The 16,469-nt window shown below is 61.4% G+C and overlaps 1 protein-coding gene across 1 annotated transcript; it reads right to left on the reverse strand.

Annotated features, from left to right (window-relative positions):
- Positions 1-74: 74 nt before the first annotated feature.
- LOC128826428 (cytochrome P450 2C19-like) lies at positions 75-16,469 on the reverse strand. Its single transcript, XM_054009688.1, has 9 exons — positions 16,235-16,469; positions 13,864-14,026; positions 12,812-12,961; positions 11,358-11,518; positions 5,387-5,563; positions 4,071-4,212; positions 3,083-3,270; positions 1,582-1,723; positions 75-1,099 (listed from the first exon to the last, which is right to left on the reverse strand). The coding sequence occupies exons 1-9, from the start codon at positions 16,412-16,414 to the stop codon at positions 918-920; spliced, it is 1,485 nt and encodes a 494-aa protein (XP_053865663.1). The 5' UTR covers positions 16,415-16,469; the 3' UTR covers positions 75-917.

Below are 16,469 nucleotides of genomic sequence, written 5' to 3' on the forward strand. Positions count from 1 at the left end.
CCCCAGCCCCCCAAACCCCAAAACTATTTCTGCCGCCTTAGATCTCGGCTTAGCAGAATTTCTGTAGAATGATGATGGATTATATCGGTGTTTATTTTTAAGCATTTTTTTAAATGTAAATGTTCACAGCTGCTCAAAATGCTGGGTTTGACGCGTTCCCCCCGAGTTGTATCAATTTAAATGTTCACAGTTGTGGGAAATAAGTGGGGGGGGGTCACACAGTGGGGGGGCAGACAATGATTACTTAATGCCAATAGCTGATGCAATTCAAAGCTCTACGGCTTTATAACGAGAGCCCTGCAAAAAGTTCTCACGCAGCCTCTTGCTGACTTTGCCTGGCTGGGAATTCGGATGCGCGTGTTTTTTCATCGGTTTGCGTGGGCGGTGAGATCGCCGCTTAGCGACACGGGCCAAGAGAAATCTCACCACGCCGCCCCTTCGTCTCGCTTACGCTGCAAAAATCCAATTCAGCGTCCTCGTCCTTTTCTTCACAAGTCAGCAGTTTGCTTAACGAGGGTTTGTTTGCTACCCTGTGTTTCTTCCCGGGGCTCCTCGGCAGGGCTCAGGGCTCAGAGCCCCGCTGGGTAACCCGGGCTCAGGGCTCGCCCCCGGCCGGCTGCCCAGGTCTTGAGATTCCTCTGGACTGCTCTGGCACCGACGGGCTAGCTGGGGTTTGGGGCTGCACTGGCAGGCCAGCTAGCGAGCATGGGAAGGCAGAAGTGGCGGTGGGAGGTGGGGCCTTAGGAAGAAGGGGTGGGGCCTCAGGTGGAAGGGGTGGGGCTTCGGGTGGAAGGGGCGGGGCCTCAGGTGGAATGGGGGGGCAGGGGGCTAGCCTCCCTGAGCTAGGGGTGCCCGCGCTACCCATGGTCCTCGGCTTTACGGGGGAGGATTGGGGGGGAGTTTGAGGTGGGTGCACTCTAGCGCGGGAGCAGCTGGAGTTCGTAGGGGTGGGGGATGTTCCCCACCCCGCTCTCCACGGGGCTGGCGTCGAGGGCGCCCGGGTCGCCGAGCGGCTGCAGGGTGAAGCGCTGCAGGATGGCGGTGAGGAAGAGGAAGACCTCCATGCGAGCCAGGCTCTCGCCCAGGCACACCCGCTTGCCTGGGAGAGGAGACAGGACGGCAAGCGGGGTTAGAGGGAAACCCGAGGAGTAAGTACTCACTGGCCCCAGCTCTGAGAGAGACCAGGGCACAGTCAGAGCAGGGAAACGGGACTGCTGGGCTCCAGCCCCCCCTGCTCTAACCACCAGGCCCCACTCCCCTCTCAGAGCCGGGGAGAGAACCCAGGAGTCCTGGCTCCCAGCCCCCCCCTACTCTAACCACTAGACCCCACTCCCCTCTCAGAGCTGGGGAGAGAACCCAGGAGTCCTGGCTCCCAGCCACCTGCTCTAACCATTAGACCCCACTCCCCTCCCAGAGCCAGGGAGAGAACCCAGGAGTCCTGACTCCCAGCCCCCTGCTCTAACCACCAGGCCCCCGCTCCCCTTCCAGAGCTGGGGAGAGAACCCAGGAATCCTGGCTTCAAGCCCCCTGCTCTAACCGCTAGGCATCCGCCACTCCTGAATGTGGATCCACGCCTTGTACCTGCAGAGAACGGCATGAAGGCGCTGTTCTTCTGGAAGTGCCCGTTCCCATCCAGGAAATGCCCAGGGTCAAAGTCGTCCGGGTTCCTGAACTGGCTTGTATCCTGGAGGACTGAGGTCAGCAAGGGGATTACGGTGTTGCCCTGGGAACAGAGAAAACCTGGGAGATGATGGGACGCGGCCAGAGCCAACACATCCTACCCCTAGACATGGGGGGAGGCCACCAGCCGAGCCCAGGGTCATCTTCCAACCATTGCCACCCCACGGCCCAGCCCCTTTTGCTTAGCGGTCGGCCGCCACTCTGCGCGCATCCAGTGAAGCCTGTGCCGAGGATGGACACCAGCTGGGGACAGGCAGGGCTTCGTGTGGGTCGCCAGCCATGGGGATTGAACCTGTTACCTCTAGAGCTTAAGGCACAAAGCCCCTACAGAGGATGCTAAAAGGTGCAGCTCCCTCAGTCAGCACCGGAGAGGACAGTGTGGGTGTGGGTTACAGTCGCATTAGGGCTGGTTGCAAATTTTCCATCAAAATGACGGAAAACGGAGGTTTTGACTAAACAATTTTCACCAAAAATGCCTGTTTCCTGCAGAAAACGTAGATTTTTCGTTAAAAAAAAACAAAAACAAAACGAAGTATTTTGATTCAGAAATGCTGCCACAATGCCTCGTGGGAGTTGTAGTTTGGTTGTTTCGTGTCCCCATTCTCCCCTATGGGCCAGGCTTTCCAGCTGGACTACATCTCCCATGATGCACCATGGCTAGGGACACCCAGGATGCAGCAGCTCTCCTCGTCCAAGCGGGGACACTGTGGTGCGACCTGGGAGATGTAGTCTGACCAGCAAGCCCGGCTTATAAAGGAGAATGGGAGCATGAGGAACCCGAGCTACATCTCCCATGGTGCACCACGGCCAAGGACTCCCATGATGCAGTGCCAGGAGGGGATGCTGTGGTGCACCATGGGAGGTGTAGTCTGATCGGGAAGCCTGGCCTGTAGAGGAGAATGGGACATGCGGCACTCGAACTACATCTCCCATGAAGCTTTGCAGCAGCATTTTGGGATTGAAATGTTTCAGTTCTCAGCCAAAAATTTTCAGTTTTAAATTTTTTTCCCCAAAATTGAAATGTTTCCCTGTTTTCATCAAAATTTTCCACACAGAAAAAAAACAGTCCCTCCCCCCAATTTTGATTAGCTTTGCTTTACCTCTGGCCATACCCCTCCCTACCCCACGCCTGACGTGCCTGCCCCCCGTGTCCGAGGTTCGGGGGGAGTGAGCAGCTGGCTGGATGCAGCGCACGGCATGACAGGAACGAGGCTGCCAATCCGGTGCATCGCACGGTGGATGACCGAGAAAACATGAGTGAAATGGTCTGCCAGGGAGGGACTTCCCATGGATTTAAATGGACCAGGGGCTGGAGGGGGCAGGGTTGGTCCTGGGAGAGCGAGAGATCTCAGCATTCCCCAGCGCCTTGGCCCTACCCTCGCCCTGGCACCGGGAGCCCGACCTTGGGGATCGCGTATCCTCGGAACTGGACGTCCTGGGTCGTGACGTGCGGGAGGCTCATGGGGAGGACATCCGCGAATCTGTGCACCTCGTGGATCACGGCGTCAGTGTAGGGCATGCGGCTCCGGTCCTCGATGGCCGGCAAGCGGGACCGCCCGATCACCCGGTCAATCTCCTCATGAACTTTCTCTGCACCGGGAGGGACAAGACTGAGCCCAAATGCGGGGGTGGCAGGAACGACGGTCTGGATCCTCCATTCGCGCTAGCTCCCACACCGACGAAACCCCAGTCACATAGAAGATAACAGCCTACTATTGCTACCAGCAAATGGAGTGACTCCAGATTCAAACTGGTGTGAGGGAGAGAGAAACACACCCAACACATCTGCACTGTATTTGTCCAGGCAACATTGTAGGTTCGGATGGGCACCATTGGGCCAAGTTCCCAGCGGGTATAATCTGACATTGCTCCACTGGCCTCCATGGGGCCAGAAATCTGTGGGGCCGCTAGACAGCCTGGCCCTTTCACCCCATTGAAACGGGCCTGACACCCTGTTCAAGCTTTGATAAGGCTGCCTCCTGCTCTCCCCCGCCCCACCCCGGTACATACCCGCAGGCTCTGCCCTGCGAATGAAGGACGTCGTTATTGATGGCTGAGTTCTTTTCAGGCCCCCTAGAGCCTGCCCCGTGTCCGGAGGCTCTTCGCAGCTCACCACGACCCCCAGGTCTGCCCCGCTTGTGCCCCTCCTGCTCTCCGAACGGGAGAGTCTCATTTCCCCTCTTCACAGCGGGAGCCCCAAATCCCACCAGGTGGGGACCACGCCCCGCATGCTTATCAGACCTGGGCCCTTTCAGAAACACCAGTGGGTTTCCCCTTCCCAGCACAGGGGTCACAGATGAGGAAACCGAGGCACCGAGTGAGGCCAAGACTTCAACCCACGACCCCAAGTCCCAGGCCAGCACCTTAGCAACCCGCCCCCCCGGGCCTACCTTTTATCTCGGGGTACTTCATGAGAAGCAGGATCCCGTATCTCAGGGTGGTGCTGACAGTCTCCGTCCCGGCGAAGAACAACTCCAGCGTCGTCATGACCAAGTTCTCGGTGGTGAACTCAGTGTCGGGGTTCTGCTTTTCCTGGGGGGTGGGCGAGGAGCACAGGGCCAAACAGAGACTGGGACAGTTCTCGGGGTACCCAGGACTGCGACCCCCCCCCAGCCTCGAGCAATGGGGACCTTGCAGTGCCGGCTAGGTGTGAGCCCCCAAACAGCACCAGCCTGGGGATCGTCCAAGCCCTCTCATCTGGGCTGCGCCAGCCCTGCCTTTGCCCAGCAGATTAACAATCCCTCAATCCCCGAGTCAGCCAGCCAGCCCCCAACACCGGCGTCCCACGGAAATCCCGGCCCCTCTGCCCCCAGAGCAGCAACCGTTCACCGCTTCCCCTTAAAACACGATAACAAGTCACCCAGGGAGCACTTCGAATAAAACACAAGACGGTTGATTTAAGGAAGAACAGAGGCTCCATCAGAAGCAAGAGGGAGTGACAGGAACCAAGGGCTACGATACAAAACAGCATCACCCAAAGCGAAGATTGGGGCCCCGTCGCGCCGGGAGCTGCCCAGACCCCAACCAAGATCAGAGCCCCATCGCGCCGGGCGCTGCCCAGACCCCAACCGAGATCAGAGCCCCGTCATGCCAGGCGCCGCCCAGACCCCAGCCAAGATCGGGGCCCTATCGTGCCGGACGCTGCACAGACCCCAGCCGAGATCGGGGCCCCGTTGCGCCGCACGCTGCACAGATCCCAGCCGAAATTGGGGCCCCGCTGTGCCGGGCGCTGCCCAGACCCCACCTGAGATGAGGGCCCCGTCGCGCCAGGCACTGCCCAGACCCCACCCGAGATCAGGGCCCCGTCGCGCTGGGCACTGCCCAGACCCCACCAGAGATCAGGGCCCCGTTGCGCCGGACGCTGCACAGACCCCAGCCGAAATTGGGGCCCCGTTGTGTCGGGCTCTGCCCAGACCCCAGCCGAGATCAGGGCCCCGTCACGCCGGGCGCCACCCAGACCCCGACCGAGATCACAGCCCCATTGTGCCGGGCGCTGCCCAGACCCCGACCGAGATTGGGGCCCTGTTGCGCCGGGCACTGCCCAGACCCGGAGACAGTCCCTGCCCCAAAGAGCTGCACAGCAGAACAGACACAGGGTAGGAGGGGACGCAGGAATAGAGGGATTTCCCCGGGGTCACCCAGGGCAGCTGGGAGCGAGGGGGCACTGAACTCCCTCGCCCAGGGCCGTCTCGGTCGCCGCTATTACCTGGTCCATTTGGAGCAGGAAGCAGTCAATGTAGCTGTTGGGACAGCTGGGATCCAGCGAGTCCTGGTGTCGCTTCATTCGCTCCGACACAAAGCGTTTGAGGGTGTCCGCGTTGTGGAACATGGCGTTGTGCCGCCCGGGGAGAGCGGCCAGGAGCGTCGGGAATGCATTGTACAGCTGCAAGAGACCCGCAAGGGGGCAGCTTTCCCAGACACCCCTCCATCCATCCACCCATCCCGCCTTCCCCAGACACCCCTCCATCCATCCACCCATCCCGCCTTCCCCAGACACCCACCTCCATCCATCTACCCATCCCACCTTCCCCAGACACCCACCTCCATCCATCTACCCATCCCGCCTTCCCCAGACAGCTCTCCATCCATCTACCCATCCTGCCTTCCCCAGACAGCTCTCCATCCATCCACCCATCCCGCCTTCCCCAGACACCCACCTCCATCCATCTACCCATCCCACCTTCCCCAGACACCCACCTCCATCCATCTACCCATCCCGCCTTCCCCAGACACCCCTCCATCCATCCACCCATCCCACCTTCCCCAGACACCCACCTCCATCCATCTACCCATCCCGCCTTCCCCAGACATCCCTCCATCCATCTACCCATCCCGCCTTCCCCAGACACCCCTCCATCCATCTACCCATCCCGCCTTCCCCAGACACCCCTCCATCCATCCACCCATCCCACCTTCCCCAGACACCCACCTCCATCCATCTACCCATCCCGCCTTCCCCAGACACCCCTCCATCCATCTACCCATCCCACCTTCCTCAGACACCCACCTCCATCCATTTACCCATCCCGCCTTCCCCAGACACCCACCTCCATCCATCTACCCATCCTGCCTTCCCCAGACACCCCTCCATCCATCTACCCATCCCGTCTTCCCCAGACACCCACCTCCATCCATCTACCCATCCCGCCTTCCCCAGACACCCCTCCATCCATTCACCCATCCCGCCTTCCCCAGACACCCCTCCATCCATCCACCCATCCCGCCTTCCCCAGACACACACCGCCATCCATCTACCCATCCCACCTTCCCCAGACAGCCCTCCATCCATCTACCCATCCCGTCTTCCCCAGACACCCACCTCCATCCATCTACCCATCCTGCCTTCCCCAGACACCCCTCCATCCATCCACCCATCCCGCCTTCCCCAGACACCCCTGTAGCCATCTACCCATCCTGCCTTCCCCAGACACCCCACCATCCATCCACCCATCCCGCCTTCCCCAGACACCCACCACCATCCATCTACCCATCCCGCCTTCCCCAGACACCCCTCCATCCATCTACCCATCCCACCTTCCCCAGACACACACCTCCATCCATCCACCCATCCCGCCTTCCCCAGACACCCCTCCATCCATCTACCCATCCTGCCTTCCCCAGACACCCCTCCATCCATCCACCCATCCCGCCTTCCCCAGACACCCACCTCCATCCATTTACCCATCCCGCCTTCCCCAGACAGCCCTCCATCCATCTACCCATCCCGCCTTCCCCAGACACCCCTCCATCCATTCACCCATCCCGCCTTCCCCAGACACTCCTGTAGCCATCTACCCATCCCGCCTTCCTCAGACACCCCTGTAGCCATCTACCCATCCCGCCTTCCCCAGACACCCCTCCATCCATCCACCCATCCCGCCTTCCCCAGACACCCACCTCCATCCATCCACCCATCCCGCCTTCCCCAGACACCCACCTCCATCCATCTACCCATCCCGCCTTCCCCAGACAGCCCTCCATCCATCTACCCATCCCGTCTTCCCCAGACACCCACCTCCATCCATCCACCCATCCCGCCTTCCCCAGACACCCACCTCCATCCATCTACCCATCCCGCCTTCCCCAGACACCCACCTCCATCCATCCACCCATCCCGCCCACCCCAGACACACACCTCCATCCATCCACCCATCCCGCTTCCCCAGACACCCCTCCATCCATCCACCCATCCCGCCTTCCCCAGACACCCCACCATCCATCCACCCATCCCGCCTTCCCCAGACTCCCACCTCCATCCATCTACCCATCCCGCCTTCCCCAGACACCCCTCCATCCATCTACCCATCCCACCTTCCCCAGACACACACCTCCATCCATCCACCCATCCCGCCTTCCCCAGACACCCCTCCATCCATCTACCCATCCTGCCTTCCCCAGACACCCCTCCATCCATCCACCCATCCCGCCTTCCCCAGACACCCACCTCCATCCATTTACCCATCCCGCCTTCCCCAGACAGCCCTCCATCCATCTACCCATCCCGCCTTCCCCAGACACCCCTCCATCCATCCACCCATCCCGCCTTCCCCAGACACCCACCTCCATCCATCCACCCATCCCGCCTTCCCCAGACACCCACCTCCATCCATCTACCCATCCCGCCTTCCCCAGACACCCACCTCCATCCATCTACCCATCCCGCCTTCCCCAGACACCCACCTCCATCCATCCACCCATCCCGCCTTCCCCAGACACCCCTCCATCCATCCACCCATCCCGCCTTCCCCAGACACCCACCTCCATCCATCTACCCATCCCGCCTTCCCCAGACACCCACCTCCATCCATCTACCCATCCCGCCTTCCCCAGACACCCCTCCATCCATCCACCCATCCCACCTTCCCCAGACACCCACCTCCATCCATCTACCCATCCTGCCTTCCCCAGACACCCACCTCCATCCATCCACCCATCCCGCCTTCCCCAGACACCCACCTCCATCCATCTACCCATCCCACCTTCCCCAGACACCCACCTCCATCCATCTACCCATCCCGCCTTCCCCAGACACCCCTCCATCCATCTACCCATCCCACCTTCCCCAGACACCCACCTCCATCCATCTACCCATCCCGCCTTCCCCAGACACCCCTCCATCCATCCACCCATCCCGCCTTCCCCAGACACCCACCTCCATCCATCTACCCATCCCGCCTTCCCCAGACACCCCTCCATCCATCCACCCATCCCGCCCACCCCAGACACCCCTCCATCCATCCACCCATCCCGCCTTCCCCAGACACCCCTCCATCCATCCACCCATCCCGCCTTCCCCAGACACCCCTCCATCCATCCACCCATCCCGCCCACCCCAGACACACACCTCCATCCATCCACCCATCCCGCTTCCCCAGACAACCCTCCATCCATCCACCCATCCCGCCCACCCCAGACACACACCTCCATCCATCCACCCATCCCGCCTTCCCCAGACACACACCTCCATCCATCCACCCATCCCGCCTTCCCCAGACACACACCTCCATCCATCCACCCATCCCGCCCACCCCAGACACACCTCCATCCATCCACCCATCCCGCTTCCCCAGACACCCACCTCCATCCATCTACCCATCCCGTCTTCCCCAGACACCCCTCCATCCATCCCCAGACACACCCCTCTATCCATCCACCCATCCCGCCTTCCCCAGACACCCCTCCATCCATCCCCAGACACCCTTCCATCCATCCCCAGACACCCCTCCATCCATCCACTCATCCCGCCTTCCCCAGACACACCTGTATCCATCCCCAGACAAACCCCAACCATCCCACCTTTCCCAGACACCCCTGTAGCCATCTACCCATCCCGCCTTCCCCAGACACACACCTCCATCCATCCCCAGACACACCCCTCTGTCCATCCACCCATCCCGCCTTCCCCCGACACACCTGTATCCATCCCCAGACGAACCCCTCTATCCATCCACCCATCCTGCCTTCCCCAGACACCCCTCCATCCATCCACCCATCCCGCCTTCCCCAGACACCCACCTCCATCCATTTACCCATCCCGCCTTCCCCAGACAGCCCTCCATCCATCTACCCATCCCGCCTTCCCCAGACACCCCTCCATCCATCCACCCATCCCGCCTTCCCCAGACACCCACCTCCATCCATCCACCCATCCCGCCTTCCCCAGACACCCACCTCCATCCATCTACCCATCCCGCCTTCCCCAGACACCCACCTCCATCCATCTACCCATCCCGCCTTCCCCAGACACCCACCTCCATCCATCCACCCATCCCGCCTTCCCCAGACACCCCTCCATCCATCCACCCATCCCGCCTTCCCCAGACACCCACCTCCATCCATCTACCCATCCCGCCTTCCCCAGACACCCACCTCCATCCATCTACCCATCCCGCCTTCCCCAGACACCCCTCCATCCATCCACCCATCCCACCTTCCCCAGACACCCACCTCCATCCATCTACCCATCCTGCCTTCCCCAGACACCCACCTCCATCCATCCACCCATCCCGCCTTCCCCAGACACCCACCTCCATCCATCTACCCATCCCACCTTCCCCAGACACCCACCTCCATCCATCTACCCATCCCGCCTTCCCCAGACACCCCTCCATCCATCTACCCATCCCACCTTCCCCAGACACCCACCTCCATCCATCTACCCATCCCGCCTTCCCCAGACACCCCTCCATCCATCCACCCATCCCGCCTTCCCCAGACACCCACCTCCATCCATCTACCCATCCCGCCTTCCCCAGACACCCCTCCATCCATCCACCCATCCCGCCCACCCCAGACACCCCTCCATCCATCCACCCATCCCGCCTTCCCCAGACACCCCTCCATCCATCCACCCATCCCGCCTTCCCCAGACACCCCTCCATCCATCCACCCATCCCGCCCACCCCAGACACACACCTCCATCCATCCACCCATCCCGCTTCCCCAGACAACCCTCCATCCATCCACCCATCCCGCCCACCCCAGACACACACCTCCATCCATCCACCCATCCCGCCTTCCCCAGACACACACCTCCATCCATCCACCCATCCCGCCTTCCCCAGACACACACCTCCATCCATCCACCCATCCCGCCCACCCCAGACACACCTCCATCCATCCACCCATCCCGCTTCCCCAGACACCCACCTCCATCCATCTACCCATCCCGTCTTCCCCAGACACCCCTCCATCCATCCCCAGACACACCCCTCTATCCATCCACCCATCCCGCCTTCCCCAGACACCCCTCCATCCATCCCCAGACACCCTTCCATCCATCCCCAGACACCCCTCCATCCATCCACTCATCCCGCCTTCCCCAGACACACCTGTATCCATCCCCAGACAAACCCCAACCATCCCACCTTTCCCAGACACCCCTGTAGCCATCTACCCATCCCGCCTTCCCCAGACACACACCTCCATCCATCCCCAGACACACCCCTCTGTCCATCCACCCATCCCGCCTTCCCCCGACACACCTGTATCCATCCCCAGACGAACCCCTCTATCCATCCACCCATCCTGCCTTCCCCAGACACCCCTCCATCCATCCACCCATCCTGTCTTCCTCAGACACCCTTCTAACCATCCCCAGACATACCCCTCTAACCATCCCCAGACACACCCCTCTAACCATCCACCGCCGCCTTCTCCAGACACCCCTCCATCCATCCCCAAACACATCCATCCAGCCATCCAGCCATCACACCTTCCCCAGACACACACCTCCATCCACCCATCCCCGCCTCCCCATGCACACCCTCCATCCATCCACGCATCCATCCTTTCCCAGACATACCCCTCTAACTATCCATCCATCCCGCCTTCCCCAGACACCCCTCCATCCATCCACCCATCCCGCCTTCCCCAGACACCCACCTCCATCCATCTACCCATCCCGCCTTCCCCAGACACCCCTCCATCCATCCACCCACCCATCCCGTCTTCCCCAGACACCCACCTCCATCCATCTACCCATACCGCCTTCCCCAGACACCCCTCCATCCATCCATCCATCCATCCACCCATCCCGCCATCCCCATCTACCCCCATACACCCATCCACACACCCCCATCCATCTCTCTGTCCATCTGTCTGTCCATGCTCAGACTCCCCCAGCTCTCTGTCCACCCCTCACTCGGTCCCCCCCAGGCACCGGGCAGCGCCCCCACCTGGCCCCAGCGGGAGCTCAGCAGGCGGAAGTTCTGGTTGACACAGCTCAGCAGAGTGAGGAACTCCTGGTCCTGGTAGTCGAAGCGGCTGCCGAAGACGATGGAGCAGATGACGTTGGAGACGGCGGAGCCCAGGAGGAAGGTGGGGTCGAAGGGCGAGCCTGGGGGAAGGGGAGAGAGCTCCACAGGGCCCAGGAAAGCGGATTCCTGCTGCAAATGATGCTGGGACTTTCAGCACCATGGAGAGGGCAGGGGGAGCCCATGGGCCGGGCAATGGACTAGCTTGGGGGGTCAGGGCCAGAACCCCCCCCCGCCCCCCCGCAGCCTTCGCCAGCTGCTTTAGAGCCGCGATACCCGACCCAGGCTCCGTAACGTGTCTCCTTGCAGCCGGTGACATTAACACGCGTGTGAGTCAATTAGTCACCGATCGACGTTATTAACCAATCAGGAGACTTCTCCTATGCTCGTAACCACGCATGTGGTGAACGTGCACGAAGTTCTTCACTGATTTCCGTACGACTACTAGAGACAGCTGTGGACACCGGATTGGACAGTTCACTTAACTCGCACGCCTGTGACTCTCTGGGGTAACACTGGTCGCTCATTTGACTCCTGACCACGGGGATCAGAGCGTCACTGGGCTAGAGGAAGGGGGGAGAGTGGAAGGTTCCCTGCTGGGCAATTCGGGAATAACTTGCAGAGGCTTCTTCTACCACCCCATGGGGACTATCCGGCTGGCTTATGGCCCAAAGCTTAATCCTTATTATTGGATGTATTACAGTAGCGCCTAGTGGCTCCATCACAGATGGGGATCCATCGCGCCAGGTGCTGCCCAGACCCCGGCCGAGACCAGGGCCCCGTCGTCCCAGGCGCTGCCCAGAGCCCGGCCGAGATTGGGGCCCCATCGCACCGCATGCTGCCCAGACCCTGGCCGAGATCAGGGCCCCGTCGCACCAGGCGCTGCCCAGACCCCGGCCGAGATCGGGGCCCCGTCGGGCTGGGCACTGCCCAGACCCTGGCCGAGATCATGGCCCCATCGCACCGGGCGCTGCCCAGACCCCGGCCGAGATCGGGGCCCCGTCGGGCCGGGCGCTGCCCAGATACACAGAGCTCCTAGTGTGAACAGACAAAGGACGGGTTCTTTCCGCATTGCAGATAGTCGGGATATGAGGCCAAGAGAGAGGCAGAGACCAGGAACCTGTGGCAGAAGCAGGAACCGACCGCGGCGTTCTAACTCCCAGCCCAGAGCCCATCCGTTCTCCCTTGGCCTTGCTCTAAACTTGGCTGTCTTTAATCCTGGCTGATGGACCGGCGGCTGGCCTCCTTCGCCACGCGAGCCTCTGAGCTTGTGGCAGTGAGTTCCACCGGCTCACGGGGAGAAATCGGAGCAGAGAGCTGAACAGGTAGCAAACAGGCTGAGGCGCTGGGAACGCGGGTGAGAAGGAAGCACCTACCCCTTGTGTTCCCGAGCTCCTCCACCAGACACTGCGCCTCCTCCTGGATCCGCTCCTCGATGGATCGCTTCCCCATGCCGAAGTTCCGCAGCGTGGTGAGGGAGAACCGGCGCAGCTGCCGCCACCGCTCCCCGTTGGTGAAGATCATTCCTGGAGGGTGGGGGAGGAGGGAGGGTGAAGCAGGACAAAGAGACCCACGTGCCCCCCGCTGACCGGGAGATGCTCAGGAAGGGATCACCAAGAGACAGGCTCAAGCAGATCCGTAACAGGATACCGGGGACACTGCAGGGCGGGAGTGAGGGGCACCGGCAGAGCTGGCGGGGGCAGGGCCGGGCTAGCAGGGGCTGCGGGTCGGGAGTGAGGGGCACCGGCAGAGCTGGGGGGGGCAGGGCTGGGCTAGCAGGGGCTGCGGGTCGGGAGTGAGGGGCACTGGCAAAGCTGGGGGGGGCAGGGCTGGGATAGCAGGGGCTGCAGGTCGGGCGTGAGGAGCATCAGCAGAGCCTTATAAAATGAAAGCTAAGAGTCGCATCTCTCCAGGGAAAGAGGCCACTAACGTTACCCCAGTTTTACAGACTGGGGAAACTGAGGCACGGCGTGACCTGTCCAAGATCATACAAGGAGTCAATGACAGAGCTGAAAATAGAGCCCAGATGCTCTGATTCCTAGCCCCCTCCCCCTGCTCTAAACCACTAGATCCCACTCCCCTCCCAGAGCCGGGATAGAACCCAGGAGTCCTGGCTCCCAGACCCCCCTGCTCTAACCACTGGATTCCACTCCCCTCCCAGAGCTGGGAGGGAACCCAGGAGTCCTGGCTCCCAGCCCCCCATGCTCTAACCACTAGACCCCACTCCCCTCCCAGAGTCAGGGAGGGAACCCAGGGGTCCTGGCTCCCAGCCCCCCTGCTCTAATCACTAGCCCCCACTCCCCTCCCAGAGCTGGGGAGAGAACCCAGGAGTCCTGGCCCCTAGCTTTAGCTATTAGACCATCTGTCCCGTGCGATTCACACCAGCCTAGTATGGGCACGCTCTCCCGGGAAGGAACATTTTCCTCACCAAACCCTTTGGTGATCCTCGCGGCTGTGGCCATGTTCCCCCTTCCCCCGAACTCCTTCCCGTGGTCAACCAGGGCTTCCTTCACCGCCGCGTAGCCGCACAGCACCACGGCCCGCTCCGAGCCCAGCTGCAGGGTGAACACGGGGCCGTACGCGTCTCGGAACTGAAACAGACAGTGAGGAAGTAGGGGGAGGGAGGGCTCTCCAAAACCGGCACTTGGCGTGCTGGGTGGGGGTGTGAGCCGGGCGCTTCTGCGGCTAGACCTGGACTCTGTGATGTTGGGCAAGTCACGTCCCCTACCTGGGCCTCCATTTCCCCCTCTGTAGCACAGGGCGAATAATGCGGTTTGCCTGGGGACCTGGGCGCACTGAATTTTAACACTGCTCAGGGTAAATGTTCACATGTAGGAACCAAGATTGTCAGCTGTGCGGACCAGCTGGGGAGCTCTCTCCTGGGGAGCAGGGACTCGGGGAAAGATCTGGGCGGAAAATCAGCGGAACGTGAGCTCCCCGCGCGACGCTGGGGCCAAAAGGGCTCATGCAATCCTGGGACACATCCACGGGGGGTTCTCCGGTGGGAGCAGAGAGGTGATTTCCCCTCTGTGTTTGGCCCCGGTGCGACCACGGCCGGGATCCCGTGTCCCGTTCCGGTGCCCACCATTCCAGAAAGACGCTGATCAGTTGGAGGGGCTCGGAGAAGAGCTGCGAGAATGAGCGGAGGATTCAAAAACCTAGCAAAGAGCAGGAGACGCCGGTCTCTCGGTACCGACATGGGGAGCAAATAGTTAACAACAAGGGAGTCGAGGAAGGGCTGACACAACCCGCAGGCTGGAAGCTGAAGCTGGAATTCAGACTGGAAATAAGATGTACATTTTGAAGCGTGAAAGCAATTATCCAGGGGGACCCTTTGCCAACGGGCACAGCGTGTTCTCCCGGCCTGGCGGCTTTACGTCGAGCCTGGCAGCTGTTCTAAAAGATCTGCCCTAGGGATTCTGCGGGGGCAGATCTCCGGCCTGGGATATCGGGGGCCGGACGAGATGGGGTCCCTTGGAATCTACGGCTCCTTCCTGTGAGCGCCCGGCGGCAGGGCCTGCCTCTCTCTGGGGGTGAAGTCCCGGCACTGCCAGAGGCAAAGCAAACCTCCAGCCGTTACCGGGCCCAAGGCAGGCCCCTGCGTGTCCTCACCAGCCGCGAACCAGTGCCCGGCCCGTGCCATTTATTGGAGGGGTTCGGTCCGCCTCGTGCTGCGTTAGCCACGCTGGCCCATTCTTCACCTTCATTCCCGGCTGGAAACGCCTCGGCTCCTTTCCTCCAGGAGCCCGGTGGGGAGAATTGGACGGGTCGCACGGAGAGCTGCCGGATCCTCGCACGGATTGTCACCACTATTAGGTGTATTACGGTAACACAGAGGTCACAGGCCCCATGGAAGTGTAGTAAGAGACAATCTGAATGGCCATGGGGGAAAGGGGGTCAGGTCCACAATCAGGCGATAAAACCCCCAACTAGGTCACCCCTGGGGAGGCTGAAGGGGGAACCTCGGGGTCTGAAAGCCCAAACTTCCACCGCTTGACCTGGGCCCGGCCACGAGAGGGAGCCAACGAGCTGCGCTGGGTCCCACGTGAACCCCGGTGTGACCTGTACCTGGGGGGAGCACCCGTAACCCCCATTATTCCTCACTTGTGATTTGCATCTCAAGCAGGCCGGGTGCGGTATCGGGGGAAAGGCTCTGGCCGGCCGAAAGTCACTGTTCTATCCATATACGTGTGTCATTAGTGCATGTGACGTTATGAGTTTGTGAGGTGGACTGGCTCTCCCCAGACCCAGGTGGCGAGGTACCCCGCCTTCAACGGACTACAGTGCTCTGCAGACCTCAGGGAAGGGGATGGTTTGGTCAGTTTGACAGCTGGGGAAACTGAGGAAGAGAGGGGCAAAGTGACTTGGAATGATCACTAAACCTCACCACCCTGCCAGAGCCAGGAGAGGAACCCAGGAGTTCTGACTCTCGGCTCTAACCTCTAGACCCCCACTCCCCACCCAGAGCCAGAGATAGAACCCAGGAGTCCTGGCTCCCAGCCCCCTGCTCTAACCACCAGACCCCACTCCCCTCTCAGAGCTGGGGCGAGAACCCAGGAGTCCTGGCTCCAAGCCCCCTTGCTCTAACCACTAGACCCCACTCCCTTTCCAGAGCCAGAGATAGAACCCAGGAGTCCTGGCTCCCAGACCCTCTGCTCTAACCCACCAGCCCCCACTCCCCGCCCACAAGTGCAGTGAGAACCCAGGCGTCCTGACTCCCAGCCCCCGTGCCCCTGGCTCTAACCACTAGACCCTGCTCCCTCCCAAGTGACGTCTGGCCCTGTGTAATGGTCACTCACCTTAAGGATTGATTTGGCCAACGCCTTGGTGTCCAGCTGCAGGATGTTCCCGACGAAGGGAAGCGGTGTGGGACCCGGGGGGAGATTCCTCCTTGCCAGCGCCTTTCTCCACGAGGCAACCAACAGGAGGCATGAGACGCAGACCCCCAGGAGCAGAGAGAGGACTCCAGACAGCTCCATGGTGGAACGGGGTTCGGCCGCTCCGGCCGGGTGAGCTGCCCGATCTGCTCGGTGG

This window comes from Malaclemys terrapin, chromosome 20, assembly GCF_027887155.1.
Source record: "Malaclemys terrapin pileata isolate rMalTer1 chromosome 20, rMalTer1.hap1, whole genome shotgun sequence".
Lineage (NCBI taxonomy): Eukaryota > Metazoa > Chordata > Testudines > Emydidae > Malaclemys > Malaclemys terrapin.